This window comes from Megalobrama amblycephala, linkage group LG3 (assembly GCF_018812025.1).
Source record: "Megalobrama amblycephala isolate DHTTF-2021 linkage group LG3, ASM1881202v1, whole genome shotgun sequence".
Lineage (NCBI taxonomy): Eukaryota > Metazoa > Chordata > Actinopteri > Cypriniformes > Xenocyprididae > Megalobrama > Megalobrama amblycephala.
In genome coordinates this window covers 26,285,123-26,308,291 of record NC_063046.1, presented here as the reverse complement: position 1 = coordinate 26,308,291, position 23,169 = coordinate 26,285,123, and the positions used below count along the sequence as shown (strand labels likewise).

The 23,169-nt window shown below is 37.5% G+C and overlaps 2 protein-coding genes across 5 annotated transcripts in view; one reads left to right on the top strand and one right to left on the bottom strand.

Moving 5' to 3' along the window:
• The window catches only part of itfg1 (integrin alpha FG-GAP repeat containing 1), a 167,933-nt gene extending 165,403 nt beyond the window's left edge, over positions 1-2,530 (bottom strand). The window contains exons 1-4 of the mRNA XM_048184707.1: positions 2,284-2,530; positions 1,931-2,015; positions 270-403; positions 47-104 (exon numbers count right to left, since the gene is read on the bottom strand). Coding sequence (XP_048040664.1) covers positions 47-104; positions 270-403; positions 1,931-2,015; positions 2,284-2,482 — 476 coding nt within the window. The 5' untranslated portion in view covers positions 2,483-2,530. The remainder of the gene's footprint in view (positions 1-46; positions 105-269; positions 404-1,930; positions 2,016-2,283) is intronic.
• A 20-nt stretch (positions 2,531-2,550) lies between these two features.
• phkb (phosphorylase kinase, beta) overlaps positions 2,551-23,169 on the top strand; it is an 85,796-nt gene continuing 65,177 nt past the window's right edge. The window contains exons 1-5 of one of the 4 annotated variants that reach the window (XM_048184705.1): positions 2,551-2,661; positions 3,745-3,841; positions 5,040-5,126; positions 10,193-10,331; positions 14,907-15,006. In XM_048184705.1, the coding sequence (XP_048040662.1) occupies positions 3,787-3,841; positions 5,040-5,126; positions 10,193-10,331; positions 14,907-15,006 (381 nt within the window). In that variant the 5' untranslated portion in view covers positions 2,551-2,661; positions 3,745-3,786. Of the gene's footprint in view, positions 2,704-3,744; positions 3,842-5,039; positions 5,127-10,192; positions 10,332-14,906; positions 15,007-23,169 lie in introns of all 4 variants that reach the window. The other 3 variants (XM_048184706.1, XM_048184704.1, XM_048184703.1) reach the window with 3 other exon arrangements.

Sequence of the window (23,169 nt, the reverse complement as noted above, 5' to 3'; positions counted from 1 at the left end):
TGTATGTGCATGCATAATATATATATATATATATAAAATCACTTACTCCATGATGAGGGGCTGATCATCAAAAGTCCTGTTAAGCTCCACCCTTTCACTCTGGTCTGTAAGAGAACAGATAACATTTACAAAAATTGTGCAAATCACTGCTGTAGTATAGTTCTAAGACCATTAATTTAGGTAAAAATATTTAATAAATAGTAATAATAAGAATAATAAAAGCACTTTTACAAAGCATTTATTCTTTATGTATTGATTTCAGACTTTACCCAAAGTTTGGTTATGTCCCCAGAAGATGAAGACAGTTGTCTGTGAGGAGCCCTTTGAGTGGCCAGTGAGAAGCACATCCATCTGAGAGTCTCCATCGTAATCACCCGGGACCACACTGGTTATGCTGAAGTCACTGAGAGAGCCAGACAAACACATGAACACACCACACTCCTGGTCTATATCATACGCCTAGTAGGACATAGTGAGAATATAGATCTCACATTTGAGATCACATACATTTTATTCACCACAAATATGCAAAATGTAAGATTACATTTTGATAGCTTATAATGCAAATCGATTAGATTTTCATAACAGCAAACTATGTACATAAAATGCATATAAATATCAATTGTCACTGTGTATATCTCCCAATAATATCATGTAAGATGATATTTAAAAGGTTAGTTTTATGATCAAATCTCTGTAGTTTTAACTGCGGGCAGTAAAATATAAAATGCAATGCATTCCTCAAAAGCATGTTATATCATATTTGATATATACATTAACATTATTTTCTAAAAATTACATATGGATAATCAAGTAAACTTGAGTTGCTTAGTCCAGTAAATATTCACTTGAAACATTAAAGGGTTAGTTCACCCAAAAATGAAAATTCTGTCATTTATTACTCACCCTCATGCCGTTCCACACCCGTAAGACCTTCGTTAATATTCAGAACACAAATTAAGATATTTTAGTTGAAATCCGATGGCTCCGTGAGGCCTCCATAGGGAGCAATGGACATTTCCTCTCTCAAGATCCATAAAGGTACTAAAAACATATTTAAATCGGTTCATGTGAGTACAGTGGTTCAATATTAATATTATAAAGCGACGAGAATATTTTTGGAGTGCCAAAAATAACAAAATAACAACTTATTTAGTGATGGCCGATTTCAAAACACTGCTTCAGGAAGCTTCGGAGCATAAATGAATCAGTGTATCGAATCTTCTGTTCGGAGCGCTGAAGTCACGTGATTTCAGCCGTTGGCAGTTTGACACGCGATCTGAATCATGATTCGACACACTGATTCATTTATGCTCCAAAGCATAATGAAGCAGTGTTTTGAAATCGGCCATCACTCAATAAGTCGTTATTTTGTTTATTTGGCACTCCAAAAATATTCTCGTCGCTTTATAATATTAATATTGAACCACTGTACTCACATGAACCGATTTAAATATGTTTTTAGTACCTTTATGGATCTTGAGAGAGGAAGTGTCCATTGATCCCTATGGAGGCCTCACGGAGCCATCGGATTTCAACTAAAATATCTTAATTTGTGTTCTGAAGATTAACGAAGGTCTTACGGGTGTGGAACGGCATGAGGGTAAGTAATAAATGACAGAATTTTCATTTTTGGGTGAACTAACCCTTTAATGACAATATAAAAGTTATTGTTTCATTTGCTAAAAGTAATCAGTAAATATTTCACAGCAAAAGACACCTGTACCACAAGCTAAAGGTGGACATTTTTATTATTATTGTTTATTAGAATGAACTATAAGTTAAAGAGCAGAAGGCATGTAGAAGATTGTGTACAACAGGATTTTAGCACCATTTTGATCATGTTGATAATTTAGATGCCTTAAAACTATATGTATCAATGTAATATAGTAGCTTTATAGAGTTAGTGTGTGCCAGTGTATATTCTCACCTAGGGAAAACCTCTTTAGTCAGATGGACTTTAGGTTTGAAATAAGGAGCTTTTAGATCAGCCAAGAAAATCAACAGCTCAGATCCTGAAAGAAATAATATTCCCATGAAATAACACATTATCAGGATGTTTAACACCAACAGCACAAATAATTAAACATACAGTAAAGTTGAGTACACAGGGAGTATCCAGCCACACCCCCTGTCACATTATATGACAGTAGTGTGTTATACACAAAACATATTATCAAAGCTAATAAGCATCGCCACCTTATATAAAACATGGGGATGGGGGGGAAGGGTGTGATTTAAGACCTTATTAATCTTAACGTCAGCTAGCAGAACTGTACGTACGCTTCCTGATGATGAAAATGTCAGTCTGTTTATCAGAGTTGAAGTCACCGAAAGCCGCGACTGTACCATGATTCTCCGAGGCAAATAAATCCCTAGTAACGTCCTGCAATGCAAACGTGACATGTTGTCCGATAAAACTTAATGATAACGTCAAAACACAAGCCCATGACAGCAACATTTTGCTGTTAGCTTCGAACATCACAAACTGGAACACGGCACGTCGTTCTACGGCAGCCCGCGGAGTACATATACGCTTTGCGACAGTGTGGGTGCCTTAACGGCAGTGTTAGTGATGTTTTTATTTTGCTGTCATCATGGCAAGCTTAGCGGATGTCGGCTGGAAGCTGCTGGAGTTCAAAGCCAGATCTAAGCGATCAGGTTTGGCTTTTTGAGATGCATGGCATTGGACACTCTTAAACAGTGCGCATTTGTACTCTCGCTGCATTTTGATCCATTGTCCGTGTTACAGAAGTTCATTAACATGAGTTGTCGTGTGTGTTGCAAAGAGCAGAGCCCAAAGGTCAGGCGAGAAGTGTATGCTGATCAAGGGCTATATTTAGAGCCTAACTGCACACTGAGCTTCAGGCTTTGAATTTTTCAGGAGTAGTACTTTAAAATACTTCAGTCCCTGAATGTCTAATGTTTTGAAAGGCTTTTTGACCCTCTCAATTCAATGCTTGTTAGCATCTGCTTCAGCCTGACATTAAAACTCAAGTAGCCCTTGACAGTTTTCAGGACCACTTGTGGTAATGTAAGATGGATAAATAAATACATTTACACATAGTTTCTTTCTGCCATTTTTCTTTGTTTTATGAAGGGATAGCACAGATAAAATAAAATTACTCACCACAATGTTATTCTAAACCTGTATGAGAAAAGAGCCAATGAATGACTTTTGTGTTACACAAATTCATATGGGTTTGGAACAACATGGGTGAGTAAACAATATTTTTTTTTTTCTTGCGTGACCTATTCCTTTAAAATAGTCATGTTAATTTTTTGTATCTTGTCATGTTAATTTTTATATCATAATATCTGCATTCCTTATAGTCACATTGGGGAGATTAGAATTGGGCGAAAATATAGTTTACATTTTGCAGTGATTTAAAGATTCAAACAGTTAAGATTTGCTATATAGTATATAGAGCTGTGTGATAATTTACATTTTGCGGTGATATAAACAATCAAGCAATTGGATACTGATCACAAATTGTTAGTCGTTATCTCAGAAGTTGGCTTGGGATTGTAGTTTATTTAGTGTCATCAACAATTCTGCACATTTTAATTATCATCTCATCCTCTCACATCAGTCATACCAAATCATCTCACTTTCAGTTGTGTATAATGTGATTGGTTGCATGTCCATTCAGTAACCATGCCTGAAATTTGGAAAATCTCTCTGTGTGATTCCATGTAATTTGTCTTTTCTCTCTAACCCTCTGAATTATACTAATGTTGTAGTTTAACTAATAGAGGACTGGCATAGAGTTCACCTAATGAAAAATGGCCAACACTGCCAATGAGGTTCCGAATGTCCATCGCAAACTCCGAAAATTTGGTAAGTTTGCGTTAAGCGATTGATCCATGGAAAATATGCTACATTTAAAATGAGAACTTTCCATTTAAGTTTATATAGTGTGAAGTATCTAGATAGAATAACTGTCTAATATTGCCATGAAATTAAATGAAAGCTAATACATTCCCATTATAGTATTGGTTCAGAAACTAAACTCTTTGTTCCCTAATTGAAAATAGGTGCTAAATTTGTTTTTCTTTTTTATGGCAGAAAATAATAATTCTATATCTAATGTTTCATCCAATTTAAAAGGGTTAGGCAAACTTTGGTTATATCATGGGGAAAATGTTTCTGATTTAACAAATCAGCAATGCAGTCCAGTACCTCTCATCTTTCTGTCAATGTCTGATCACATCTGTTAACAGAGGGTCCGTATGCATCTTGAGGCAAGTTACTTTTATATCAATGTGGTGAAACCAAAATGAGGAGTATCTTTCATTTGCCTATTGGATGTGCACTGCTTAGCTGGAGTTATCTTAAAAAGAGATGGCTTTGTCCCTGCTACTTAAAAGCTGATGGGAATTATGCTAATTTGCTAGGAAATGTGAATTTTCAGTACCTGAGGTATTGACCCTGGGTCGATTCTATTAAAATGTAAATTGCTCCAAAGTTAAATGTGTCTGAAATAGTACTCAAATTGATGGGGTTCCCCCTGAATTTCACTCTTCACAGAAAAAAACTGAATTTACCGGTGTCAGGTTCCATTATTCACCGAGTTTGTGCCAGTGCTTTCAATTTTGCAATCAAGCTGTGTGTGTTTGCAGTGACGTTCGATTTGATATATGCATCTGGAGAACAATAGCTTTAGTCTTTTGCATTTTGCTTTGATTGTTTTTCTGGCATGCTTTGCTGCCTTTGCACCCCGGTAAATCTACATTTCACTGCTCTTAGCGTTGTAAATGGAACAGAAAACCATTTAGGTTACAGAGACTAAATGAAGCACATTTAGATTTTGGTGAGTCAGCTCAACCTTAGCATACTAAATAGCCCAAAGTGGGCCTGTGGCGGGTCAGTAGTCTATAGTAGCACCATCAACAAGCCATGCTGACTGTAAAGTATGCTCATCACTTCCATCCAGGGATACTTGAATTGCATCTAGAGATGAGATAAGCATCACTATATTATAGTTCAAACCAGATTCAAGTGTTGTTTAACATCAGTGTCTGCTTTCTGTAATCAGGCTCCATCTATGAACCCCTTAAGCTATCCGTACTGCACCGGGATGATGAGCCACTTTGGGAGAAACTTGACCGCTTCTATAGAGCAGGTGAGAATGTATGCCCTGTATGTAATTTGTTTTTTCATATAGGCTTAAGAATAGAAGCCAAACTGAAGATTTGATGGTATGGAGGGCTCAGGATTTTAGGAGAGCACTCTATTATGGTCTTTAATGATGCATTTAACCTCATTCTGTTGTGTCATGGCTTCATCTAGCTGCACCACCTTTCTTTTTATTTTGTTATTAAAAGTACGCATTTATAAAGCAACTCATTTAAGGTGTTAAGCTGCACAAATTGCAAAGTTACTGTGGATTTTCCCTAATATAGCTGATCTGTGTATTAAGTGCACCGATGTTTACTCATATTTATAATACGAAAATAATTTAATTATGGCAAGATGTTTCCTAATTTAATTAGAGGATTCAAAAAGTCTCCAAACCATTACATTTAATTATAATACCCAGCAAATGACTTGAGTCCAAGCACTAAAAAGATTCATTTGGAGCTAGTCTGGTTTCTCATTGCTGTGCTCCTCTGTGCATTTTGCTCTTAATCAATACTCATCTCTTTTCCTGCCCACCCTCTATCTCTATCTCTCTCTCTTCTCACCTAATCTTGCTTTCCATTTTAGTTTTCACCATGAGAATAAATACTGTTTCTTAAGATGAAGGGCATATGTCATATTAAAAGAGTTTTCTTCATCTTGTTAATACTTTTTGAGGTCATTTAGATTAGTTTGAGTGTGTGTCTTATTTGCAGGGTTTCTGTGTGCCTTAAAAAGGTCCTAAAAAGTCTTAATTCACTCATTAATTGCTCACCCTCGTGTCGTCCACACCCGTAAAATCTTCAGAACACAAATTAAGATATTTTTGATGAAATCCGATGGCTCAGTAAGGCCTCTGTTGCCAGCAAAACAATTAACACTTTCAGATGCCCAGAAAGGCACTAGAAACATATTTAAAACAGTTCATGTGAGTACAGTGGTTCAACCTTACTGTTATGAAGCGATGAGAATACTTTTTGTGCACCAAAAAACAACTTTTCATCTAGCGATGGCTGATTTCAAAACCCTACTTCGAAGCTTTGCAAATCTTTTGTTTCGAATCAGTGGTTTGGAGCGTTCCATTGATAGGCAATCCGAACCACTGATTCAAAACGAAAGGTTCGTAAGGCTTCAAAGCTTCACGAGGCAGTGTTTTGAAATCACCCATCACTAGATATTGTTGAAAAGTCATTATTTTGTTTTTTGGTGCACAAAAAGTATTCAAGTCGCTTTATAATATTAAGGTTGAACCACTGTAGTCACATGAACTGTTTTAAATGTGTTTAATAGCTTTCTGGGCATCTGAAGGTGTTAATTATCTTGCTGGCGTTGCAGGCCTCACTGAGCCATCGGATTTGATCAAAAATATCTTAATTTGTGTTCTGATATGAGGTCTTACGGGTATAGAACGACATGAAGTTGAGTAATAAATGACATAATTTTCATTTTTGGCTTACCTAACCCTTTAAGGCCTCATAATGACTGGTCATTCCCGCAGGTGAAAGCGTTATTTTTACTGTTATGATTAAATTGTTTAAAATGTCATTTTGTTTTTTAAGGAAATGCGTCTTGTTTTAAAGGATTAGTCCACTTTTAAATACACTTTTCCTGATCAATTTACTCACCCCCATGTCATCCAAGATGTTCATGTAACAAAATATTGCCTTGAATGTACTTTCTGCTTCCGCATTCTTCATAACGCTTACGCTGAATGTTCTACGCCTTCCCTATTTTACTTACGGAACGAACGCGGCGCCAGTTTCGTTTTTTCCGTAACTTGAATAGGGAAGGCGTAGGACATTCAGCGTAAACGTTATGAAGAATGCGGAAGCGGAAACTACATATATTTTGTTTATAAAGCATAAACGGTTGTATTTTTTTCGAAAATGACAGATCGATTCGCTAGATAAGACCCTTATTACTCATCTGGTATCATTTAAAGCCCTTGAAGCTGCACTGAAACTGTAATTTTGACCTTCAACGTGTTGGTAGCCATTGAAATCCGCTGTAAGGAGAAAAATCCTGGAATGTTTTCCTCAAAAACCTTCATTTCTTTTCGACTGACGAAAGAAAGACATGAACATCTTGGATGACATGGGGGTGAGTAAATTTATCAGGAAAAGTGTATTTAAAAGTGGACTAATCCTTTAAAGATATTTTTGCTGGACAACAAGACTAAAAGCATATGAGCTCTCCAGATTTGTGCCCCGTTTACTTTTACATTTATATTCATGCCAAATAATGCCAGCAGCCACAAGAAGTTTTGCTCTACGTACCAACGTTTTGAGGAATTTGGACAATGAAGGACCTAAACATCAAAGATTGAACTTATGTTTCAATACACAGAATTCAGCTGCTTGGTTTGAAATACTGTAGTGTATTTGAACATTTTAAGAAAACCTTTTATGCCTTTGTGTAGCACACCTGATTCAACTCCTCAGCTCATTAGTCGAGTGCTCGATGAACTTTCATCCTCTTCATAAACATCGGAAAAGCCTTGCTTCTTGAACACTGCATGTACGAATTCTGTTTTCAATCTCTTTCCTCCATCCAGACTTCAGCGTGTTCCTAAAGCTCATTTAAAATCCCCAGACAGACAACACTGAGATGAGAGCACTGCAGGGTGAGAGAGGGAGAAAGTGCGAGAGAACAAAGAGTAAAGAGTGACAGAAAGGATGCTTCTCATTTCAATGATCCTTTTGAGTCATGGTTAAAGCAGACAAACGTACAGCGTTAGCGCTGGGTAATCCCGTTTTGAAAGTGAATCCCCATGTCATTCCCTATAAGACGAATCCTACAGTGATAAATGTGGCAGGTTTCGTAATTCAGATAGTAATAGTTTTGGAAGAGCTGAAATGCATCTCAGCCTACAATGATTGTCATATGTACTGTATATGAACGCAGCACGTATGCAACATGCATTAATGTTATTCAGAATCTTATTGCCATTTTTATCTCTGGTCTCTCTTATTTTCCACCTTTCTCACTCTTTTTCTGGGTTTTCCTATTTATGTGGTAATGACATCATGCTTCAGTGCTTCTCATTTCCTCTTCTTCGCCTCTCTGGCCTGTTTGTTGTGAATGCAGTTCTGCTATCTTTCCTCTGCCTCCACAAGATTAAGGTTGAAGAAAACAAGCTTTAACTTTTAATGGGCAAAAGAGTCTCTCTTTCTCTTCCTTTCTTTGTCTTCTCCCTCTGTCTCTCTCTGTCTTTGTGAATCAGTCTCCACCCATTTTCTCGGTCTTCAACTCTCTGTGATGGACCCCCTCCCTTTCTTCTTAGTGCATAAAAATGGCTTCCTTGTGGAAACAGACTGTTTGTGTGCAGTGTTAGGGGTTGATTTAGTGGTGCATTATGCTGATAGATGATAAGAGAGAGATGCAGTCTTCAAAGCATTTGCATCTAGAGTGCTATGATGCATTCCATCCCTAATGCAAAAGATACAAAGTGTGAATAAAATGTCATTTGCCTTTTTCCCCTTCTCAAAAGAAGTCACTCGATGCACAGGTGATACCTCCACGTGCCACGGCAACTGTGAAATGAGACTGCAAATGAGATTTTCTTGATTTAGTAATTTAAGGTTTTACAGGAGCAAATGGACATTAATAGCAGGCTGTGTGGCAGGTTTCTCCACATAAATTGATCTCTGACCCTTTCCTTCCTGAAACTTTATGGAAGACTCTAACCGCATTCTTCCATTCAGTCTTGCCGGCATCAACCGCACTTACAGTACAAGACCTAATCAGATAAAGACGCATTTATCGCCTTGCCTGGAATGCCGGATTCTTTTCCGATGCGAGTCAGAGTGATCCTGGCTTCAGTCTCTCTGAAGAGTATATTAATATTCTGACTAATTCCCCCCAGTGTCTCCTTATCCCCCAGCCCTGCTGGCACTGTCTTTTTGAATTGACCCAAACATTACATAACAAATGATGGCTCGGAATGAATGTCCCCTTCATTTGTGCTGCCGTAATGTGCTGATGAAAAATGAAGTGCCCTATTCAGCCTGATTATACATTAGTAAAGAGAAATCGCAGTGGAGAGAGAGAGCGAGCAAGTTTAACAGTTGGGCACAGTGATAGATAAAGCTGTGTTGCTTTTTTGTGCTATTTTTATTTTCCCTCATAATATTGATGAGTAAAATGCAATAATATTTAATTAGCTTGATTAATTATACATGCAGTGGTATTTTATGTCAGAAAACAGGAATACAGGTGTGAAAAAGGTGTTCATCAAAGATGCGTAAACAGGCTTGGAAGGTTTTTGTGGTGGCACCTGCTGTTGATAGTAACACCATAAGACTATGGGCCCTGTCATACACCCGGCGCAATGCGGTGCCAGGCGCGACGCAAGTGTTTTTTGCTAGTTTCAGTTATCATTTTCATGTCCTGCGCCCATTACTCATTAAGAGAATAGGGACAACCCTTTTAGACCATGCGCCGGGTCAAAGACTATAGAATAACACAAGACGTGTCACTCGTATTGTTTTGAATGGGAGAAAGTGTAACGCGCAATATGGCTGAATAAGTCCCGCCTTCTAAATAAGAGCCAATCGCCGACTGGTAAAGTCATCGCGTCACTTCAGCGGCCGTTAGAATCACCGGTTTCTATAGAAACAGTCAGACGCGCGCCTCCGAAGAGACGCGCATTTAGGTCTGCGCATGCGCATTAGCTTGATCCAGCCTGAAAAATACAGTTTTTTTTGTCATGATTCGAGCGTTTAGAAACTAAATTTATGAGCCAGTTGTTGTTAGATTTCATTGGTGATTTCAAATATGAAATTTAATCGTAAGGTTGGCGAACAGTTTTGGAGAATTTGATGTTTCCCCATTCAAACAGATTGCATGATGCCCAGGATGCCCGAGAGGCGTTTCAAAGATGGCCGCCGAGTGAAATGACTTGTCTTAAAGGGACTTTGGCCGGGTGCACCGACCATTTTTCCTGTTGTTAAACTAGCAAAAGTGGATTCGGACATGCCCTAAGTGGACACACTTTAGACCATGCGGTTAGATCGTTAAAATAGGGACCTAAATCTGTTTTTCTCTCTGTCCTTCTCTCATTTCTTCTAGTGAAGAGCACCATTCTGAATTATCAGAGCCCTACCACTGGTCTGTTCCCGGTGAAGACCTGTTCCACCTGTAAGGAGGCTAAAGTCAGAGACTCCCTCTACTGTGCTGCCAGTATCTGGGCACTGGCATTGGCATACAGGTGAGATACTGATTGGTACTGTGTGTGGAATTACCTTTTGGTAAAATGTGGGATCACATTGATCTACACTGATTTTAAATTATGGAGTTTGAGATCAGGAATTTGGTAAATGGAAATAAATGTGTTGAAGTGACTGGCTCTTATCCAGTGCTCTCATTTACCACCATGCAATACTCGCCAATCATGAATCAAATATCCATAAATCCATTATTAATATGTGCTGGCTCTTGATGTCATTTTTCTATTCAGAGTGCTATTATATAAAAAAGTGTGACATATATGTAGTGCATGATACATGTAGTGCCAATTATAGGTGGAGATTATTCAGAGCAAAAGACAAAACATTATAGATAAGTGCCTTGTGGTAAGCAATACTTCAACAGCAGCACAAAGGCCTCATATGCAGTGGCATATATATCATCTGTGGCATCTGAGCAAACAAAGATTAGTTTAACAGCCAAGGACAATAGGCTGAACAAGCTGTTTTTACAACAGCTTCAAGAATATCTGTTAGTGAGCTATTTTAGTGAGCAAGACAATCTGTATTGTCATATTGGCTGTATTTTGCACAAAAAAAAAAAAATTCATACTGTTTTGTTGATTCACTCTTGGTGTGAACAGGCCTTATGGCTATGATTTGGCCTGAATAAGAGGTATTGTGGTGGAACAGGCCTCTCTGACTGAAACGGTGAATATGAATTATCATAGGGAAAAAACTTACACAACGTTCAAAAAATTTGTGGTCAGGGTTTTTTTTTTTTTTTTTTTTTTTTTAAAGAAAATCATACTTTTATTCAACATTGAACAAAAGTGACAATGAAGACATTTGTAATGTTACGAAAGATTACATTCTATTTTAAAAAATGCTAATTTTTTTTTGCTTTTGTTATCAAAGAACCCTGAAAAATGTATTACAGTTTCCACAAATATATATTATGCAGCACAACTGCTTTCAACACTGGTAATAACAATAAGAAATATTTCTTGAGCAGCAAATCAGCATATTAGAATGTTTTCTGAAGGATCGTGTGACACAAAAATCAGCTATGCCATCACAGGAATAAATTATATTTTCTATAAATAAAACAGTTATTTTAAATTGTAATGTATCACAATATTACTGTTCTACTGTGTTTGTCATCAAATAAATGCAGCCTTTGTCAGTATAAGAGACTTCTTTCAAAAACATGAATAAATCTTTTAAAGGGATAGTTCACCCAAAAATGAAAATTTGATGTTTATCTGCTTACCCCCAGAGCATCCAAGATGTAGGTGTCTTTGTTTCTTCAGTAGAACACAAATGATGATTTTTAACTGCAACCGCTGCCGTCTGTCAGTGGTATAATGCAAGTCAGCGGGAACTTGGACTATAAGAGTAAATAAAACACGACAGACAAATCCAAATTAAACCCTGTGGCTCGTGACGACACATTGATGTCTTAAGACAAGAAACGATCGGTTTGTGTGAGAAACCGAACAGTATTTATATCATTTTTTACCTCTAATACACCACTATGTCCAACTGCATTCATCACTCGATTCGTTTGGTCTGATCGCGCTCTGACAGCGGCAGTGATGTCTCGCGCATATACTTCAATGAGAGCGAGACATCACTACCGTTCGGTTTCTCACACAAACCGATCGTTTCGTGTCTTAAGACATCAATGTGTCATCATGAGCCGCAGGGTTTAATTTGGACTTGTCTAAACAAGTTTTATTTATTGTTATTGTATTGGTTCCCATTCACTCGCATTATTTGACTGACAGACGGCAACGGTTGGAGTTAAAAATCATCATTTGTGTTCTACTGAAGAAACAAAGACACCTACATCTTGGATGCTCTGGGGGTAAGCAGATAAACATCAAATTTTCATTTTTGGGTGAACTATCCCTTTAAGTGTGCGCTCCTTACATTTGATAAATTTGTATCAGTGGCAGATTTAATCACATTGAAGTAAGGCCAAGTTGGCCCATTGATCCAGATACATTTGTTCCAGTGCTCAGATTAGTGGACTACTGCTTCTACACTGCAGTTTCCAAAGCCAAGTTAAGACAGAATTAGATTGAACTTAATGTCCAGGGATGTACTGGATACTGTATAGCTTAAAGGTTATAGGTTCAAACTCTGCAAGGGGGAATTCATGAACTATCACCTTTATGCCCTTGAACAAGATATTGGAGCTAAACCCTAGGTTCCTCTTGGGGGATTGTTCAAAGTCACTTTGAATCCAAGACACTCTGACCAAACACCACCCTGCTCATTCTTTGCAGTATTTGCTTGTGTTATGTCTTTCCTTCTTTCATTTAAAGGCATATTTCCCCCAAAATAAGATGAAGATCTGTCATCATTTATTCAGCCTCATGTCATTCCAAACCTCTCTGACTTTTTTTTTTTTTTCTTTTGAACAAAAAATACAATACTTTGAAGAAAGCATATTGTGACAGGGACAAAAAAAGCTTCATAAAAACACAATAAAAGTCCTTTTTGTTCATGTGGCAGTTTTTGATGCATGACCTTTTCCAGACAGTGCCTGATTGGTTTTGTATTGTTTTCCCTATGTAATAATTGAACCATCACTAGCTGGGACAACCAAATGCTTGGTTATTGTTTTGTAGGCTTATTTTCCTAATTTGGGCATTTAATCTATCTTTGACAGCCATGGTTGTTTGCCATTCATAATAATTAACAATTGAATTGAGAATGCCTTTTAAATTCCAGCTCAATTCCTGAATTGGTAGCAAACATGCAGAATTGCATTTCTATGCAAATTCATTTTCTGTCATTTTTAGTTTGAATTAAGTCTTGACTAAGTGTTAGAAGAAAAAAAAAACTTGAAATATAAACATTTTTAGACCCTTTATATTTTATGTGTCCACTTATTTATATATTTTTTATATATATTTCCACTGGCTTTCATTGTAAATTTCTAAGGCTCTGTTTACACCTGCTATTAGGAAGCATTTTCATCAGTCCAAAGTGGACGATGCTAAATACAGGTGTAAACAGGGTCTAAAACGTTTTGAACTTGTCCACTTTCGACCACTTCCAGAAGTAGTCGAAAACTCATTCAACCAGACGACCGAATTGCTTTCGTAGTGTAGACGCTCATGTAGTCGAATGCGCTCATGTGGCCACCTACTTTCCGCCTACTGACCTAATGTGTAAACATTATGGTAAGCACGCTAGCCAGACCTGATTTAAACTTTATTGGCTAAAGACCTAAGTTTGGTTTGAAAACAAAAAACGTACCATGCATCCATGTTCTTTAAGCATTCCTGATTTCTAACGTGCACTCACCACGTTCAGTGTGGTCTTGGGGCTGTCATAGCAGAAACTAAAGCTGCTGCTCTCCGTGTGTTTTTCCGTTGTCTCCATGTGCGTTAATATGTAAATTGAGTGAGCTTTTTTCGTCCATTAGATTGAATTATCTAAAAAAGCCCATACATTTACCTGCCCATACACTAGGGCTGGGACAATATATAGATTCTGATATTTTCCAAATACATCGCAAATCGATTCTGAGCTTAGTTTTTAACAGCAGATGGCGCTGTAGGCTATTTTTTAACCGCATGCTCAAATGCTCATGAAGAAGAATGCTTGTGCATTGTATTTGCACCTCAGAATGCTTTTCTGACACAAGATTAATGTAAACAGCCCACTGCAAACACTCTTGTAGTTCACTTTAACCATTTCGAACTTTATGAATGATTATTTTAGAGAAGGTTTGTGCCGCTGTTGAAAACTAAGCTCAGAATCGATTCAAGAGAGAATCGCGATACAGAAAATATCAGAATCAATCCAGAATCATGTCTCGATTCGCGATGCATCAATGTATTGTCCTTGCCTTACCATACACCCTCCCCTCAAAAGTGGACAAAAAAGATGGTTTAAAACACCAGGTGTAAACGGGATGTGTCTCCCTCATCTTCTTGTGTACCAGGTATAAACGGGGCCTAATATTCTGTAACAAGTTAATTAGTTACAGATATTTTAAACGTATAGCATACCAAGCACAAACACACACACCTACCTTCTTTATAAAGCAGGACAACAGCACTCTCAGGACCTGGGTCAAAGTTACAAGATTTATAGGAGGTCACCCAAAAAAAAGAGACTTTACGTTGAACTCAGGACAAAGTGTTGCTTTTCTGTCTCACTCCTCCTGGTGAGGGTTGTTCCTCTAGAGGACGAATGCGAGGATAAAAATAGAGAGTAGGCGTATATCAGAGACAGACGTAGTCATCAGTCTTCACCTCTGCATATAAGCATTGTCAGAGGAGTTTAATTAAGATGATTTCAATCTGACAGCTAGGCCTGAACCCATTACTTACTCTCTATTTGTCTCTGTAGGAGTGCATGTGGGTGGTGTGCATGTGTGTGCTCTACATAAGTGTTCTTTGTATGTGTTGAAGGTTTGTCTCATTTGCATGTTTGCCTTTTTTAGTACTGTGAACACTTTACCTTGCTGTAGTACATGGTGATGACATTCTGCAGCCTCTCACTATTACTATAAAACATGTTTAACGTAATAAAGTGCTTTATAGGAACTATAATGCAGAATGTTTATTGCGCAGGCGCATCGACGATGACATGGGCCGCACTCATGAACTGGAGCACTCTGCCATCAAGTGCATGAGGGGGATTATGTACTGCTACATGCGGCAGTCTGATAAGGTGGGTCACAGCGTCACACCATAGGACAGCGCTGCATGCATGTCACTCATCAATTCTGCCTTTTTGAAAACTCAGACAGCCTGCTGAAGATCGCTTTATTCACCCCTGGTGAGCAGTTTCAGATGCTAGACAACCATACAGTTCTTTTCATTTTCATCTCATCATTTTTAGTACTGTTCTTGTAAGGATATTGCCTTATACCTCATGTAGCAGCCTGCAGGGTGTCGCTAGGCCCCTTTTAGGGGGGCTCCATTTCTACTCAGCCCCCCTAAAAAAAAATTGTGATTAGCTCCGTAATCTATGCACAAATTTGTGATCGCTCAGTCGCCCTACTCATATGAAAATGTCGGCTCATTTCTGTCGGCCCGTCTTGTCTGCGTTATTCAGCGAGTTCTTTAGTCTGTAGCAGCTCAACACCAGCGTCAGAAGCCGAGATGTGTGTGTTTACTAATAGATAGTTATGATATCTGCATATGTGCAGTGCTTTGTCATAAATGCAGTTTATATAATGTGATGCAGGAGCGATACAACATCCACTTGTAATGAATGTAGCGGTTATTAATAAATTTATGGATGAAATATGAATATAATAATTCATAAGGTTATGAATAAATTATGATTTATATATCGACCCAACGGGGAATTAAACATATATTGTGAATCAATTACAACGAATTATAATCAATTACATATATGATTAGTTCTGGTTTAATAATTATTTAGAGAAACTGTTCGTTTGTCCAGCAAACTAAGTCCCTCACAGAATATTATAAACAGAGTTATTCTCTGGCCATGAAAATAACTTGCTATAGTGACTTGGTCTTCAGTTGAAAGAACAACAGAACAATCGAGCATGAATTAAGTGTTTAATATATGCAGCTACGGCTACAGAGATTATACGTCTAAATTATATACAGAAGTATACACATATATATACACAAGAGTGAGAATGAAGAAAAGACATGGAAAGAAAGATGATCAAAGGATGGCAAATTCTTTGTTAAACCTTTTTGAGAGAGAGCCAGCACAGAAATCAGTTTAGACAAATTCAGATAAATGATAATACTTGCTTATTGGTTCAAGTCCGTGTGTAGCAGTTTCAATGCGCCTGGCTGGGTTGGTCCTTTCAGAGAGGGTTTCTCCGGCGGGGTTTTCAAAAGAGGTTTAAGCTTAAGTAACTTAGCCGAAGAGAGAGAGAGTCTAAGGAAGTGGTCCTCCCGAACTGCGCGCGTGGTTGGGAAGCGCGGTCACCTGAGGCGTCCGTACACGAGGTGCTCGTGAGTCTGTCGGGAGACAAAGGAGAGGAAGAAGAGGAGAAGTAGGAGGAGTGAAGGTGTGTGTCGTTGTCTTTATGGGAACCCAAGCTAACACACCTCCTGAATTGTAGCGACCAATAGATGCGCAGCACTATTTGGCGGGCAAAGTTGCTTTGTTTGGTCTCCTAGCTGAATTTGCATACTTGATGATTATCCGATCGGATTTCGAGATGGAGTGCGTTCTTCGCAGGATCATTAAACACATAGAAAAATGCATTTTGTCCGCTATGTGACACAATGATTGTGTGTTTCTATATGTGTCTGTGTGTGTGTTTTTGTGTGTCCCTGTGTGTGTGGGGTGTTGGAATGTGGATCTGGTCAGTCTCTGGGGGTGGGGGGGTGGGGGGGGGTGCTCCTTTTGTAGTCACCAAAGTGAGGAAGTTGGACTTTTCTGTTTACCATCGCAGGCCCACAAACCTGCCGAAAGTCACAGCCGTCCGGCGCCGATTTAGTGATTTATAAACAAAGTTCACCAGGTTAAAAGCGTTCTGAAAACTCCAAAGTTTATTGACTCTGAACGGATCCATCCAGGCGTTACACATTGTACACACTACACTACTATGGAAGATAATTGTGACGTTTTATCTCACAATTCTTTTTTTTTTTTGTCATAATTGCGTGATATAATTTCACAATTATTTTCACAACGCACGTACAGATAATAATTCCACATATAACTGCAATTGCAAGTTTCAAACAGAGATGGCGACTAAGAGACAAATCTTACGGACAGCAGCTTTAACCAAAAATTTGAGTTGATACAAAGAAAGAGATTCATTAGTTCAGTTTATTAAACAGAATCTCAATATATATATATCATCTAAACAACATGTGAACTTAGCTGATTTGAAAAAAGTTTTATGAAAAGTTGTGAAAGCAAATCATGAAAATATTTTTTTACAGTGCAGTGCCAGTGACAGACAATCTGAATGACAGTGACGGATAAACACCATGTGGAATTATTTAATTCTACTAAATAATAATGACTCAGCAGCTGATTGTGACATTTATAGCCCTAGAGTAAATGCATTTGTGAGTTTTGATGTCACTTTGAATTCTAGACATGGAAAATTGATAGATTCATGTGCTGGTTTTTTGTGTGTGTTTTTTTTTTATATAGAAAACAAAAAAAGTAATGGTTTAGTATGACAGATTAAACATACTTCCATTCTAGACAATTACTGCAATATAATGTTTGTCTAAATTCTAAATGAATATTAATGAATATGATGTGGTTAGCTAAAATGATTTGAAATAAATTAAATATTCAGGGGGTTGACTTGATAGGTGTAGAACCTGTTGTATGTAGGCTATTGTTCCTGCCTACCCTAGTATACAAACAAAATACTACATTTTTAATCATACTCTCATTGGGGTCTGAGCCCCCCTAATATTGATATCCTAGAATTGCCCCTGCTTGCAGGTCAAATGTCCTTGTGAAGAGTTGGCAAATTTTGGTTATATTTCCACTATATCTCAGATTTGCTTTCAAAGGAAATGTACACACATCTCAAGTTCTATTTGTCCCTGAGTCTTGCCAAACTTTGAAGCAACACCGGGCTTTCTTTGCTGTTCTGGGGTTACATTAAATCTCAAAAAGAGCTTTGCACATGGTGCAAACTTTGCACAGGGACAGGGCTCAACAGTAGGGAGATTTAAATTTTTCTTGCCATGCCAATATTTTAAGTGGCTCAACAATTAAAGAATGATTTTATTTACTGTAGCAATGTACTTTTATATTTGCTTAAAATAAAGGATTAGTAAAGGATTAGTTAACCCAGAAATGAAAATTGTCATAATTTTATCACCCTCATGTTGTTCTAGACTTTCATTCATCTTCAAAACACAAATGAACTTATTTTAAATGAAACATTAGATATTTTATTGAAATTTTCATTTAAGGTCCACACAAAAAATGTATTAAAACTTATAGAAAGAGCATGTAAAATGTTGTACGTGGAAGCTCAACCGTACTTGCTTCTTATGTGTCAAGCAGGTGCATTTGATTTGCCAAATGTATGTGTGTTGAACAATGTTTATATGTGTATAAGTAAAAAAAAATGAAAACTGTTCCTTAAATAAAGTGATCATATCTCTTCAGAAGACTGAAGAGACTACTCTTAAGTATTAAACTGCTAGACTACTCATGGATTTTGTTTTCTTAACTTTTTGAAGGGTCCAAGTTTTGGTGGAATGGACTTTCAATGGAGAGACTTCAAGAATATCTTGATTTGTGTTTTGAAGATGAACAAAAGTCTTATGGGTTTAGAATGACATGAGGGTCAGTAATTGATCACAGAATTTTCATTTTTGGATCCCTTTAAGTTTTCCTTAAAAGCTGGCAATCAAACAGCTAACTTTGCCTTGTTTTGTTAATTTTGCCTGTCTAACCCTTAACTCTCACACTGGAACATGGCAGCAGTGTCTGTAACGCACAACAGTAAAGAGTTGGTTTTGACTACAGATGTGTGAACTCACGCCACAAAGTGGATGCCACTTGGGCATTATTTAAAGGATTGTCTGTGGCTTGCATTTGAGTGGCTGCCAGTTGGGCTTTTCTGTGGTTTTAACAGTTGGATGTTGCTGCAATCAGGGTTTTGACAACATTCCCATGGCGAGCTGCCTAGAGTGGCTGTGGTCATTTGCTGAGTTGTTGGACTTCCTGTTTTGGTCCAGCTGGTAATGTTTTTACCACCAGCTGAAAGCTAATGTTAAGTAATGCACAGGGACATTTCTAACCTTTCATAAGTAGTGGGGCACAGGCCCCCCCCCCCATCAAAAAGTGTACCCATATTTTGATACATGATATTATGATATTGTTTTGAATATATGGAAATAAATTGTCTTTATAAATTGCAATACAGAGCGCATTAAAGAGCGACTTTATCACTGACAATGCAAGACATACTGTGATCTCATATGATCTCATCCAGCGCTAGTGTTGTTTTGTGTCTTTATCCCCTTATGGTGTGAGAAACCACTGCAAACTATTCAGTGCATGAGTGAACTGTCTGAATGAATCAATATTTTTGCAAACCCGTTTGACCGATTAGACCAATATTGATTCATTCATGAAACGCCAGTATTGATTTTAAATAGCTGATTGAAAACTCAAGACATGACTGCTGAAATATTATCAGGGATAATGATTCTCAGGTTATTATACGGAAATTTCAAACATCAGACATAGATTTAACAGCAATATTTTACTGGGGCACAGCGGTATTTAACTGTGGCCCCCAGTAAAAAAGGGTTTAGCGACGCCCCTGGTAAATGCATATAGAAACTGGGAGAGAATCTCCATCAAAAAAGTTTAATACAATAACAGTATAGCAATGGCAATGGGGTATACTACCGTTCAAAAGTTTGTGGTCAATAATATACAGTATATATTTAAAAAAATTAATACTTTTATTCAACATGGATGCATTAAATTCATCAAAAGTGAGAGTAAAGTCTTTTAAAATGTTACAGAAGATTCATAATATGCTGTTCTTGTGAACTTTAAATTCATCAAAGAATCCTGAAAAAAATGAATCACGGTTTCCACACAAATATTATTACATTTTTAGATATATTAAAATAGAAAACAGTAGTAGTAGTAGTATTTTATGTGACTTTGTCATAATACAGTAAAGCCACTTGGTGCTTGTTTACCACTTTCTTGAAACATATACTTTAGGTACATTAACCTAACCCAAGTCATGGCCTAATGTTTAGAGAGTCAGACTGGTAACCCAAAGGTTATGGGGTCAAGTCTCAATACCAGCAGGAAAATGACTGAGGTGCCCTTGAACAAAGCACCTATCCCCCATTCACCAAAATGGCTGCCCACTGCTCCGGGTGTGTGTGTGTTCACTACCGCTAATGTGTGTGCACTAACTAGATGGGTTAAATGCAGTGGACAAACTCTGAGTATGGGTTACTATACTTGGCCTTCACATGTCTTTTTCATTTCCCTTTAATCTGCACGTCATTGCAGTTTTTCATCATTAATGAACTGGATTCATTTGAGTCTACATGTGCGCTGTTGGTTAACAGTTGGCTTTGAGGCTTTTTTTAACAGTAACAGTTTTCCCATGCAAAAAGAGCTTATGTTAATGCTGTTTTATAGTTGGCCATTGCTCTAAAGCAACTGTTCTCTCCTGGCGTAGACCTGAACAATTATGCCTCTCTTGTGCCTTTGAAATTGTTCCATTTCATTTATTCCTGACCCCCAAGACCTGATTTGCAAGAAAGCTTTTCTGTATCTTAATTATAATGCCTCGTTTATGCAGTTAATTGCACAGTGCAGTGCTCATTAACATCTGTCTATAGCATTCACAAAGTACATTGGGTTTTTTAATAAACTCACAATGCACTGTAATCGGTTCCCCAGGTATATTCAACAGACGTGTTTACTGTGGCATGCAGCTGATATCGCACTGTGAAAAATAAGTCACAAACAAATAAAAAAAAGCGTGAATGCTAGAATAGTTAAGACGTGCATATTTTCTCCTTTCCAGCATTGAACTGCTCTAGCTGTCTCTCACAAAGCAGCCTGTGCTTCCAGTTTTGATGAATTTAATAAAGGTCAATCCAAAGTCACACATAATAAATCACTTTGATTGTCTCTGTTTTGCCAAGTAGTGTGTCATAGAATAATAGATGTTCCTGTAGCAACTGAAGGTTACTCACTACCCTGTTGTGCTTTCAGTTTTTATTGGTTTAATTTTACAGGCAGTGATGACTAACAGATGTTTCAAATGTCATCCCTCGTCTCACAGGTGTCTTTATCGCTCTTTTGCCTCCATCGATGTTTGCTTTCGTGGATTTGGACCCAGAAGCGAGTGTTTTCTGTTTGGCTAAAACTTACAGCTGTGTTTGGCCTGTTATACAGCTGTGTAACTGGTGTGAAAAAGAAATCATTGTGTATCTGGGACAGAAGAATGCCTCTCATGACCTGACAAGAGAGGAGAAGGGAGAAAGAAAAAATGGGCCACTTATTTATATCACTTAAAATATGCTTTGGGGGCCCGTGTGTGATGCGGTCAGTGGGAAAGGTCGGCCCAGTTTTCTGCTGTATTGACGGGTGAAATGTCCCTTCCGTAACTGTAGGATTATAATGTGTGGATGACTGATAGAGAAAGGCTAGAGATGGCTTTTTTCATGAGGTTCATCTCAAGAATCGGTGGTTTATATTGTTTTTGGTTCACTGGCTTCTGTGCAATGTGTATTCACTTTTTTTGTATCTGAGTTAAGGACAAGTCAAGGGATGTTGTTTGCTATATTGTACATGCTGACATTTTGAGTTAGAACAGAGAATCCCAGTGTCTCTTGGATTTTAGAAGAGATGATATTCGACTAATGCATGTGTAGAAGATTTGAGAAAATCCTTGGGGCTGTGTGGGGATTTATGGGATGCAGTCAATATGTGAAAACATGTGATGGTCCAAGTGTCACATTTAACGGTCAACTTATATAGGTTATTTCATTTGTATGTTTTGTGGACATTTATTTGCTACCACTGAATTATATATTACATATGAAATGCAATACAAATATGTATGGGTCATTTTTTTTGTCCAAAGGCCTTAATAATAATAATAATAATAATAAACAAAGATATGAAAAGGTTTTAATTACATTTTGCTACATATAAAGGTATTTTAAAGATTTTGAAGTGTCAAATGGTCATTCGGTTTAACCGTCCAAAGGCCAATGCAGCCATTTCATTTGTGATAAAAAATATCTTAAAATGTAATAAATGCATGATTTTATAACATAGTGCAAAATGGTATTAAAATTATGTGTAGAAGTCGTTGCTATGGGAAAGATTGTCTGGAAAAATGAATTTCATTGATGTCATTTGGAGTAACCAATATAAGGGACCATTTTGGATCAAGTTATGCGGTCAATATCATGTGACATCATTCAGACACCTGCAAAGGACCACATGGTCATGAAGCAAAGTAACTAACTCTCTTTTAACTATTTGAAAAATTAATGTTTGCTCATACGCATGTCCCGAAACATCAGGTCGTTCGGTACAACCGCTTTAAAACATGGAAAATATTTAAAAAATTTTTTTTACTAAATATAAAATTTTTGATTGTCCTTTAGTTATTTTAAAAAATAGAGCATATTTGGAAAAAAAAGGCCAGTGGCCATAATTGACCGTTCGCAAAGACCCGCCCCCTTTAGTTACTGTTGCTATGTCCGACAAGCCATGCCGATCTCTCGCCACACATCATGTTCTCACAGTGAAAAATACATTGCGGAGAAAAGAGGACACTGACAATGTGTCGACAGACAAGACAGAGCAGGTTACTTTTGATATGAAACAAAGTCTCAAATTTCAAATATTGTAATTTTTAAAGAAATTTAAACAACAAATACCATTTTGTGGCTGTTTAATGTGTCGTGACAGATCGCTGTAGCGCCTCACTTCAAGCGGCTCGTGAACAGATCAATTCCTACTAGTTAATTTATTGCATCAAATAAACATGAAAGAACATCAGAAATAAAGTTGTTTCAACTGCGGAAAGACATCGGCACACACCATTTTTCAGGTTCAAGTCCACCGACGTAATCCACTAACTCCCCTGACTGCTTTGTCGGACAAAATGGCGGATTCGGCGTTATGATTGGTTAGATCGCCTGTCAATCAAACGCCCTGCAAAGGGTCAATTATCAAATGATTTCAAACCATGCGTATATGGCCATTAAAGGTGCCCAAGAACGTTCTTTCACAAGATGTAATATAAGTCTAAGGTGTCCCCTGAATGTGTCTGTGAAGTTTCAGCTCAAAATACCCCATAGATTTTTTTTAATTAATTTTTTTAACTGCCTATTTTGGGGCATCATT